Source organism: Danaus plexippus, chromosome 11, assembly GCF_018135715.1.
Source record: "Danaus plexippus chromosome 11, MEX_DaPlex, whole genome shotgun sequence".
NCBI classification, from domain to species: domain Eukaryota; kingdom Metazoa; phylum Arthropoda; class Insecta; order Lepidoptera; family Nymphalidae; genus Danaus; species Danaus plexippus.
Genome location: NC_083544.1, coordinates 4,015,259 through 4,028,212, shown reverse-complemented (window position 1 = coordinate 4,028,212; position 12,954 = coordinate 4,015,259). Strand labels below are relative to the sequence as shown.

The window sequence follows — 12,954 nt, the reverse complement described above, 5'->3', positions numbered from 1 at the left end:
ATACAATTTCGGTTAGTGATGTTTTTAAAATATCAAAAACTACACAGTGATGATTTAAAATATCACTGAGTAGTTTTTTGTCGATGAAGCGAAATTTTGTCATCTAGGATATATTATTTGGGATATTGAGGACATAATATATTTTGTTGTAAACTTACTTGAAAGCGTATTTGTTCGGGGCGCTCGTCGTCGGTTCCTGCGTGTGAAACAGGTGCTGGAGGCGGTGATGGAGGTATCATACTTTGATAGTAGTCTCGGTTCTCTTCCAATGTGTCTAAAATGTCTTGTGCATCTGGATGAACGAGGTCAGCCCAAGTCTCCCACAATGGATGAACGATGTAGTCAATGAATCCGACTTGAGATTTCTCAATCGTTGCATTATGACGATCACACATCGGGCTGATGTCCATTCCTTGTTCTCGTTCACGATCACCTTGTTGGAAGAACTCTTCCATAAGTAATGCCACCCATCGCTTATACAGAGGCAAAGGCTTCGTAGGATTGCTAAGATCAGCACAGTGTACGAGATTCTCTAATACTTGAATACGGTCTGTGTAATTATCAAGCAGTAACACTCCACTACCGGCGACTTTCTTTGTTTCTACCATGGTTTTAAGATCTGCAAGTAGGCTCATGTGCTTTGACATATCTGTTGAAAGGACCATATCGATCACCATTTTCCTCAGTGTCTGCCTTTGTTTCTTATGAAGATTTACAAAAATATCGCAACCGTCATTCTGAAGAAGTTTGAAGGCCACAGCAAGATGATGGTTTTCAAGCACAGACTCATCGTTGTACATAAGAGCCAGTTCAGAGCTGGAGTTTACGAGGAATTGATTTGTCAAACCGGGGTGGTCAACATCATGTACACAAGCAGCAAACAATGCAGCGCAGACTTCAAGTGGTGTAAATACTGCATCAAGAGCTGGTGTGTTAAGCAGGACGTGAGTTGATTGTGTGACATCCGCTGCATGGAGTGAGTTGTGGAACGGATTGTCACGAATGTAATGTTCCTCAAGTGTTACTGCGAAGGCAAGGAAAGTGCGTCCTGGGATTTGAAGGGTTGACAATAATTCCCGTGACGTGAAGGCTGCATAGGCCACAGCTGTGAGTGGGCGGCCACAAGATAAATCCCCAATGCGGAAAATGTCAACACCCCAGCGATCAAGTTCACCTAATTGGCGACCCAACTCTTCTTCATGTGGAGTTTCAACTCCATACCTTGGTACACGTTCGCCAGTAAAACTGTTAGTGTGTGTTAGTGTTCTTTTGACACCAGATATCTGCAAAGAGAACAAATTTATATTAACAATATGTTTCTTAAATTAGAAACTTGTGTTTCTATTTAGGCAGACAGAACAAAACTTTGTTAGTTATATAAACATACTTGTGACATAGTAGTTGCAGATCCGCCATGGCGTGGCTTTTCCTTCTTCTTAATACGTTCAGTGTTCTCTTCGACATGCAGCGATGGTATATCGAGTTCCTGTTGTTTGTCTGAAATGAATGCAATAAAATAATGTCATATGTCTTAAAATATGTCCAACTTCAGTTTACTTTAAATGTTGGAATAGGTGAGATAATTTTATTAATTATACAAGTTTAGATAACGAAATTTATCATATGAATAACAAAAAAGCGTGCTTGATAACAAAAGTCGGCAGACGGTTTAGTAGTAACTTTGTTGACCTATATTATCATTTTGCTACTTATATGCTAAAAACACGAACATATTTATTTATTATCTTTACCAAAATTGTGTCAATAGGTATCGATGTCGAAAGAAAGTGGGTGTCGGACTAAGGAACCTACTATAGATTTACTTGTTACATTTTTCTAGATCGCTACTATCTCTTAAATATATGACGATAAAAAAGCATTGTGAGTTGTAATGAAATGTAATTTATCAATTTTATTAACACATACACAGAGTTGAAAATCAAACCATTGTGATATTTTTCATTGAACATCATATAATTAAAGCTTATAAGATTTGCTATCGTTGTTTATAGGGTCTGTTTACTACGCAGCCCTGTTATATCTAATCAGAATAGCCGTGCAGCGACGCAGTAGAAAAATAATAATAATAAAAAACGATTTAATGTATCGTAAATCTCTATATTAATCTGGAAACCGTTCTCAATAGATAAGCGGATTTAAAAGTTTATATGATCAATATAAAATTCTAAGAATAGAACCAAAACTGAAATCGTTTTATGAATTATCCTCTATCTAAAACGGAAAACTTTATTTAATTTTAGGATGTATAAGACGGACAGTGGAGGCTAGAAGACAAACAAATTAATTAAAGACCCCTCAAGCCAACCTCCGTGTGCTAGTGTGGCCTCAATATATCATAGAATTAGATTCGTCTAATTTTAATTCTCAGCTATTTATAGTGTCTTAATGTCACGCCATCTATTAATACACTAAGTATTCTCAAGGAATGCTAGTAGCTTTTCATTGCAAAACAACTCGTATGTGAACGCGTATGTTTATAAACTTTTTTTAAGATTACACTAAATTTTTTATTGTTTTCGTGTTGTATTGCTCGTAAAACCGTTCATTTATTAACATTTGTTAAGGGAAAGAGAATGTTTGAAATAGTTATATAATTTGGTCGCAACATTTTATACATGATGTAAATGTTTTATTTTTGTAAGAAAATTCATTCAAATCTATTTTGTACGTAATACTAATAGCTAATTTCACAAATTGTAGGACAAGGCTAGTTGAAGGGTGTAAGCTACTTTATGTGAAGGACAACCTATTCGTACTTGGCCTTATTTTATAGCCGATGAAGAATTTTAAATAACAATACGTTATGGAAATGAATGTGTAATTAAATTAAAATAATAATTCAATACAATTAAAGACTTTCTTCTCCTTAATGTTGTAAGTAATATCATGATACAATATAACTTAAATTTTGTAATATATATTTTTTTATTGAAATTGTTTAAAAGTATACGCAATATAATAATTTATTAAATAATAAAATTTAAATTGATTTTCTTTTCGTTAGCTAAAAATGACATAATTTCAATGTTGTGTAACGACAAATATAACATATTCATTATCACTTTATAAGGAAACTTCTGTGTTATGATCAATGTCAGACACATAGAAAAAAACACAAAAGGTTATGGACTCCTAAAGAAGCTAGATTTAAATTCATGACTGAGTAGATCTTCTAGACATAAAAATATCGTGTGTAAATATAAAGTAATCAAGTCTTGTGATCTGTATATTTGTAGACTATTACCTTTTAAAAATAAAATATACCTAAAAAAAATATAAAAAAATAATAATTACATACCCAGGAAAGTAGAGCAGATGTACTCCGAAATCTGGTTTCCGGATTTGCTGGACTCCGAGAAGTGGCTCAGCTCCTTATTCAGCATCCGTTTGAACTGGAATTGCAACATTTCTATTGAATGTGCGATCCTAGCAACCCGCCGCTTCAGCCACCGTCCTGGCGCACAGCGGACGCACTCTCTCTCCGTGCACACTCGCATTTCACAACACATATAGTAAAGTAATAGTGACAACTTGATATCAAATACAATGTTCGACTACACAACGTTGATAATATGACGCGCTTAGATATAATTCAACGTTCACAGTGAGACGTCCGTCAATTACGAGCACAAACGGTCTACTGCGGCATTCATACGCTGTGCCTTACACTTAGTACTGTGTTAGTATTAGTTTTCATCCGTCATCGATGCTTGCGTACCAAAATAATTGTTTCTTAGGATTATGATATCAGGTTCACCCCGAATTCCCGACAACTACGCTTTCTTCTCTACAATTATATATTGGTCTTAGACTTGGATGACACTAATCAATTTACTATTTAGCTCTTATAGTGTACGATCATTTACTTATTGGATTTATTAGGTTACAACCGCCATCAATAGGCTTCTGTTCAACTCGGACTAGTTCAACTCGGTTAAATCTAGTTAAAAGCTAGTTTGTTTTGTTAAAGAAAATTGAGAATGCACAATTGCTTTTATTGCGATAATTTATATCGCCTGTTGCCAGAAACAATAAGAAGTAATTTCAATAACGATCCAATTAAAGTAAAATATAATATAAAAATGTTGCATTATGATTATTATTTTTGTATAATAAAATAACAGCAATCGTAAATTGGATGACACAACAACTTAAATTTTTTTTACGTAATAATGGGAACGGATCGCGTCTTTATCTAATAAGAAAATGTATGTATATGAAATTCTGCATTATTCAATAAAATTTACAGATATTTCGATGAATAAAATAAATGATTAATGATTGCGAATAAATCAAACAAGTTCTACGAACACTTGAAACTTATGTATTGATTGAAATCATATCGTGTCACCAAATTACATGCTCTAGTGATGTGTTAGAGCGGAAATTGAGTAAGAGCATATTAACAGTCTAATCACCGGTTTGTCCTGTAACATCCAATTATGTTTGACATACTTTAGACTATCCCTGTTGACATCAAGGATAGGAAGTAAGCCCGGAGGCCGAATGAGCCGGTGCGATATCAATCTTGCGGGTCTTTTATCGATTGCGCACCGATAACTTAATTCAAATATTGAGGTCAATGATAGATTCGGTAAAATAAAGTAGAAACGAATACGAATTATTCTTCAATTGAAGTATTGTAATATTAAATATTTGTATAAAAATATACATTATTTGAAGAATATCTCTTACATTATTTATGACAACAGATAAAACTTTTTCGTCTTTTATATGAATATTATTAATTTTATTATTATTCTAGTGTATTTATTGATAAGCAAAAGTGAATAGTTAAGTATTTTTATCTACGATTTTGTTGAAGATCAAAAAAATGTACAGTAATTTTGATTAAGTTTTTTTGTTGATCTCGTGCGAATTTTTTGCTTATTCCCAAGGCTGAGTCGATAAATTTTAAAGAAAATAGTTGTTAGATATTTTTAGACAACTAACAAAGAAAAGATTTAAAAATACTGTCCAGTGTTGAAACCATTCACTTTTTTATATGGGAAAAAATCTATTTCCAACACTGAAATGAATACCATAAAGGCGGTCACGAATATATAAAAACTTTCATTTACTAGAATAACTGGAAAAAGATTTCGAAAAATTTGGAACAGTTATGTGCAAATTGTTAAAATATGGTTAAGTCGGTAAAGCACATTGTTCTCAACCTAAATTAAGAAATGTATAATGTATTTAAAATAAGCTTCAGTTACAACACACGCATTTACAGTTATCATTTATATAAAAGAAGAAGTATATACGACAATAATAAACTTGTTTTAATATTAGATAAATTTTAATTACCATATTTTAAGCTTTCCCTTTCCTATAGTATGAATAATCTGTTTATATCGTTTTTGATTTAAAAAAAACTTTTTCAACGAGTCCCAAAATGTAAATTTCACTTACCGCTCCTGATTATTCAAAGCTTTTAAAACGACAAACTCGCCTGATGGAGTTACATAAAAGTTAATGACAACGAGGAAGCAGAGCATCGACTTTCGTAACATTATTGATGTATTTATATTGTATATCATTTAATGAGTCACTAGAAACCGGTCCAGTCGTATGACGTATTATGTGCGAGTATAGCAATCTTTTATAATAGTTATAGCTGATAGTGGGGGCAAACTTATTTACTTACTACACTTATTTGGTACCATACTACGTGCCTCTCCGCGCGTACGTATCAGGACTCGATGTAACATTTTAAGCACATTTTTATTCAATTTATCATTAGTTTTTTTTTTATAAATATATTTCTATTCATTATAAAAAAACATAAACCCTTACAGAAGTCCTTTTAACGTATATTTGAATTTAAATTTAAATTGAATTTATCCTCATGATTGATAATTAATGTACACGTTATTCGTAGAAACATGATCAAAGTGGCGCTTAGGAAAAATAAATCTATATCCGAAGTTGAAAGTCGACGTAGAAAGAAATCATATTTCTACGAAGAGATGTTTTCTTTGGTTATTTATATATTTGGCAATAGCTTCCGTTTGTTCGCAGTTCTTGGATATATAGATGAAAACAATGTGATTATACGTTTTAATTTCATTTTACAAATGGAAAAATACAGAAGAAAACCAAGCAATAATAATTAGTAATTACAACCTGACAGATGCGCTTAGCCTAAGCCTACATGGCGCTATAAAAATATATTGTCATCATGTGATTGTACAATCCGTTTTTTTCCATTATTATCATAATTTCGTCTGTTATTTAAACCTCCAAAAATTATTTTCTAAGTCATAATGTTTTCTCTGAAAATTATTGAATATATAATGATCATGTAACCATTTCTAAGAAACATGATGTTATATACATACTTGGATAAAATGTTAAGCGTGATTAGGCACGCGGATTCCCGTTACTATGGGCTGGGTGATATCACATTTAAGATAAAATATTGATGATTAGGTTATTATAATAAAGATAAGATAGTATCTAAGATAGTTTTATGGTGAGCGTGTGCTGTTTACGATCGAGTATCAGAACAGACTGGCAGCCGTGACCTACATTTTTATTTGAAACTGTAAACGCCAACAATTATTTACTCTTCAATTTGAAACACTTTTGAGTTATTAATGTATCTCTTAACATGCTTTATACACATCATCGGATTCATTAACAGCTGATCTGGGTCTCCGGCGAGAGTGTTCTAATTCTGATTTATGTTTGAACTTTCATTGATCGATATAAATTTTATAATTAATAAATATACATTGTTCATTGAAATTTCACACAATTATTATAACCAATTATCTTATTAATTATGAATATATTTAATTGTATTTGAGTATTTTTAACCAGTTCTTATATATGGAATGGAATGTTGAAACCAGCTTTGTAATTTAATAAAATAACTATTGCGCAATTTACAGATATTGTCATACATTCTATATTAATGTTTATTTTTGTTGATTACCATATTTCATTTTACAATACTATTTAAAAAATTTCCTTATAAACGTGAATTTTATCTTGCTACTAAAAACGTACTTGTTTTTGCCAAGAAGGAATGTACAAAAATAATTTTAGAAACAAGAATCTTATTACTAAGTATGGATAGTTATTTCTTGCTGCATTGCAGTGGAAACAAAGAATTCCGTTTTGAATCCTTTTTTAGTGTATTATGATACAATATAAAAAGATTAAAATTTAAGAATGAGGTAGGAAACAGTACCGATATATGATAATTCGTTTATAATAAACTAAAGCTTTAAATATAGTGGTAAAGCAAACATTTCATTGAACCTAAATCACTTCTCTATACGTAACGGTAGCCGCTTGACGTTGTTATACGTCACATACTTTATTGTTAATATGTTTCCTGAATAAAAAACCTTGATAGTAATACGAGATGATAATGGCCTCGCGAATTTCAACTTATCACATCTTATATCTAACTCAAAACTCGTGACGTAGACGCATACGTCTACAGAAGGTATTTTTTGGGATATTTTTAATAACATGTTTGTATACTTTCAACATTTGCATTGAGGTGTACAGAGTTATCGAGAATAACTATAAAAAAAATCACTTTACGTAAATACCTGTTTGACATTTAGCGAGCATTTAGCTGTGTTGAAAGTGAACGACATTACATTGGGTGATTCTTGAGACAATAAAAGTATCGAATAGCGTATGAATCTATTTGAGACTAAGAAATCGCCTGTGTATAATAAAAGCCAATTGCTGCTAGGAAATTGTGGCAACCTTCGCGCTTGTGACGGGCAGCGGTTGGTGGAAGGCCAATGTTCACGTCACCATCTAACCAGGTCATTCAAGCAACCCTACATAACAACTTGTAATACTATTATAACATCCACGAATATTATGTCAGCTGTTAGTTACATCCATTATTTATTAATTATACGACACATTCGGTATAAATATTCAATAATTTCCATCGGCTAATGTAATTTCAACGTCAAAAATGTAAACGATCCCATTTATATCCCATATCGAAAGCGTCCCTTATCCTTCATTTTCATAATTGGGTCTGTATTGGTTTAGGCATACTAAATATATATTATATATATATCAATACGTTAGTGATATTTAAATATCTATACATATTGAATTTACTTTGCCGTATATATGAGGCATACATTTTTCGTTATCATTTAAATGTGTTCACGAAGACATTAGATAAATAAGATTATTACTTTTATAGATTTAAAGATAATTTTCAGTAGCAAATCGATAGAAAAATATATTTATTTATTAAATGAAATTATTATAAACATTGACAAAAATATTAATGTGATATCCACGTTTGTTATTCCAAGTCCTGTTACAGGGATACACAACAGTTCCCTTTCTAATAAACGATCTGCGATCATTCTCACCTTGGAGGTTGAATGAGAAATTTATTATAATATACATGCATATATACGAGTTGATATTGATTCCAGTTAGATATTACGAAATATCTTCTTACGTCGTTACGTATTAAAGGAAATATTGCTTGTTGGAATTCAGAACAAAGGTCTGACGGACATTAAACCTACCGTCAGCTATTGATTTCTTTTAAAATATTAATCATAATGACGTCAAAAGTTTTTGGCTCCAACGTCAGTAAAGACGTCACAAAGTTTTTGTATTCTTAATCAAATAATTTCGTCATTATTTAAATGAAACATGAATCATTGAAACTCGCCATTAGTCAGAATGATGTCTAATAGTTACAGTAAAAAGTCTGGGAGTATACCTTTTTTTATTAATATTTTAATATCCAACTGATTTTCCTGTAGACGTGACCGTTCGATCTTCCGCAAAGCTTGGTTAGGAATTATCTTAAAATCATATCTCGGAAATTTTATGAAGCGAGACAAGGCTCAAATGAATTCTCAGAAAATGACTATAGCGAGAATGTATTGTTTATATATTTAGCAACGTCATAATTCCAGCTATCACTGTGATGAGGGGAATTTTCTCTCATCTTAATTTTATTTTCAATTTTATAGATTCTTTTTACTTTCATATTATGTTAAACATAAAGCAATTGGATGAATATCTAAACTGAAATAAATTATTATAATTTGCAAAAGGAGATGTTTTTTTTTTTGTACTTATAGGTAGGAGGACGGTTAAAATATATATTATTTATTTTTACTTTTAAGTAAAGAAAATAACTTTATATACGAACCGAGTGAGAGACATAAAGATACTAATATAAGCGAGCTTCTGAGAACATAAGCGTTTTACTTTCGTTATACTGACAAATAATACGAGCGTGAATAATCTGTTAAATGTAACCATCCCACACTTGCACTAGATAATCTATAATTAACAATTATATTTATAACATCGGTGAAATTAAATTCCTGCTGAGAGTCCGTTAATATATATCAGATCCCAGTATAAATGTTATTGTAAGGCGGGCGCCGCCTTCATAGTATCTGAGGGCGTACGTGACTTACGGAGCGCACTCAACGACATTGGACCTTCATCCATTTACTAAATAAGAGTAAAATATTCCGATGTTATTTTGTATGCAAATGGTACATTTATATTATCTACGTAAACAAATACATTATTACATTTTTATTATATAAAGAAATTTATTGTCAATATTTTAATCGTAATTGAGATTTAAAAAAAGTATTTATAGCATTAAACTTTTCAGATTTTTAAAATATTAAAAAAATATACATATATGTATATAGCAACTGTAAAAGCAATACTAATTTTCTTGAAAGATTATAAGGTTATACATTTAAAGTCTCTAACATTTAGGCGTATTTCATTTTATATTATTAAATTTATAAACTGAAGTCTATATAAAGAATAAATATAATATAAAAAAAAAATATAAGAGAAATATTATCGTCAAAATAACATCTATAGAACTAAACTTTCATAAAATTTTGCACATTTCAGGAACTTGAGAAGTATTAAAAATATGTCTTACAATTTTGTCTATAGATTCATGTTATGACGAGGGTGGAAATGTCATCAATATAATGAATGTACGTCATGCAACTGTTGTTAGAGATCCATAATAAATGGTCCTTCTAAGTTTAGAATTGAGGTCAATTGTATCGTAGAGTACAGACCTCCTGTCATTACAGAACTACTGTCTCATTTATTTATTTATTTACACGAATCTAAAGATACAAACGGTTTCTCATCTAGGGATTGAAATTTTGATGTCGTTCAACACTTGCAATACAAGACCTTTATATACTAAATACGCTTTGAAGTTTTTGAACTATGTGAAATCTGTGAAATAAATTCTTTTAACTGTGAGTAAAATGTTAAACAAAATATATTTATACCAATAGAATGCCAAAGATGGACATAAATCAAATAATATTTATTGTATTCTTATCATAATTACGGCAATGTACTACGCGCTTGAATAAGTACTGCGTGTATCCATATCCGATAGATAGAATATCGGAATCATTTATCATTATAATTTCTCCATGACAACAATCCAGGAAATCTTATTTGCTAACGAATCTATTGTTATAATGAACTTTGTATGGATTGCCGATTCTATTTATCAGAGTTTAATTACGAAAGGCTACGATTCATTACATTTTTAAAAATTCACATTAATAACAACATTACGAGTGAAGATCGTTTTTCTCTTTTTTTCCTAGTACCTACTATTTGTTTTTCTGTTTTATTCACGTTCTTGAACGATTTAAAGGTTCATATATTGCGTTTGGAAATTTAAATCCGTAATTTAAAAATTATACAATTAAGCCATACAATTCCTTATTTATCAAAAATGAACCTAATTATGTATCATTAATAATTTTGAGTCATTCTGCGATATCCCTTATCGGTTATATGCATTTGCGATGTATTAACACTTTCTTGAAATATGTGACAATGACAGAAAGTGGGTCGTGTTATATTTTGTGCAACAACAAAGCCTTAACCGAGGTATTATAATATATGACATCAATATTTGTACAAGCATTGAAACAATTCAAACTAGGTGAACTGAAGATTCCTTTGTTAATATAAGTCAAACAAGCCGTATCACGATTGCAAAATGAAAGTAACATATTTCTTTGTGATGTTGTTTGTCTTAAACATTTATTCGGTAACAAGAGATATTAGCAGAGTTGTTCTTTTATTGAATTTAAAATTTTTCCCTAGTACTCATTTTAATGAAACTAAGTTTTTCAGATACTACGCTTTTTTCATTATTTTATAACTACATAACACCATGATGTTAATATTTATTTTAACTAAGAAAAAATTTATGTATCGCTAATTAGTATTAAATGAAAATATAATCATAAACGAATGTATAAACAAAAATACGTGAGAGTAAATATGTTTATTACAATCACATACAAGACAATGAGTAATGTGAGATAAACCTTGTTTTCGTAAAGAAGAGAATCTACAAACAAATTTTCATCAATTAAATTCTCTTTGATAAGCTTCCATAGACGAGAGTCGACAGATCAATAAGCATCAATCAGAGGTACTTGTTAACAACTATATTCTAATTTAGAAAATTAAATACACAGAGTATCGAGGCGAGACTGACGTTCCATTTTATACTATGACGGATCTGCTAAGTCGTAATTAATACTTCTAATTGATTATACATATCCTGTATGCAACGTGTTTTACGTAACAAATTAAATATGATATTGTAAATAAATGATTCATTTCATTTAATTAAATAAATAGACAAGACTATTTTTTTATTTATAATATTTTTTTTTAAATTAAAAGTGTTGTTGATTTCATTTGAGATAAGGACAATGAAGTCTTTAGATTTGTGTTAGAAATTAATCGTCATTAAGGCTGAGGGAGATGAGTGTCCTACATTATATAAGATTGAATTTTTTTTCCGTTATCTATTTAACAAATCACTAATGTCAACAACATTAATTTAGTCTTATTTCAATGTAGCATGTGTTATGACATCGTAAGATTTTCATGTACAAAAATGTTTGCTTAACATTTGCACAATTACCAAAATATAACAACTGTCACTCAGTCGCTTCGCCGATCCCTCGTGTACTCGCATTTCATTATCAACTAAATAGATTTACGATCATTATATTTATTCATAAAATCTAATAAATCATCAAAAATATACCGACCGTTGATCACGTAATCACATATTCATTGTTGTTCCTTATTTTTGTCTTCTTTCAAATATATATAAAATAAAGTCTCTTTGATGATGTGCTTCTCTTCAAAACATCCTCTTTATCATACGAATACTAAGCAGTTCCAACTTATTGGTTTGTTTTTTTTTTTATGTTGGTATAAATAAATTTATTTGTCTCCGCAGTCCCCTCGGGCGCTGACGGATTAAGTAGACTATCAGACGCTAGACAATCCCCAGTATCGTTTTCTTTATATAATTAAATTTTAGCGTATAAACATGATATTATAGGTATAAATTTAAAACATTAAACTCATTCAGATATATTTATTGAATGAAAATATTTTATACTATGGATTTTTGATGAAATTTAAACCTTTGAATTATCTTAATTAGCACTGATATAAAACCATCAATCAACGTTATAATTGATGTTTCTTTGAGATTTGTTACGGTTTCTCACAGCTGTTGTATCAAATATTGAAAAGTTATGAAAATTTGACTTTTTTTAAATTCTATCATACATATTTTGGTACTTCACCATGTTAAGTTTAAGTGATTTGTGTACAACTACTGTATAAAACAGTGGTAGTAGTAGTATGTAGAAGGCTTCAATCATGCGTTATGATCCATGAGATCTCCTTCTAAGAATTATATAATAGATCACCAGATTTTGACAGAGATCACTGTTAAGAGTATGTACACATTATCATCTCAGATTTTGTGACGTGCTCGTTAGTAAATACTTATATCATGTAAAGAAAATGAACTCACACTGGGGAAATCATGCATCTAGCTATGTGTATATATATATATATATA

General features: G+C 30.5%; 1 protein-coding gene across 10 annotated transcripts in view; it reads right to left on the bottom strand.

The window, feature by feature from the left end:
• Positions 1 to 12,954, bottom strand: part of LOC116765445 (cAMP-specific 3',5'-cyclic phosphodiesterase) — a 225,138-nt gene that overhangs the window by 2,392 nt on the left and 209,792 nt on the right. For all 10 annotated transcript variants that reach the window (XM_061521860.1, XM_032654878.2, XM_032654875.2 and 7 more), the window contains 3 exons: positions 3,320 to 3,413; positions 1,388 to 1,497; positions 159 to 1,283 (listed from right to left, as the gene is read on the bottom strand). In XM_061521860.1, coding sequence (XP_061377844.1) covers positions 159 to 1,283; positions 1,388 to 1,497; positions 3,320 to 3,413 — 1,329 coding nt within the window. The remainder of the gene's footprint in view (positions 1 to 158; positions 1,284 to 1,387; positions 1,498 to 3,319; positions 3,414 to 12,954) is intronic.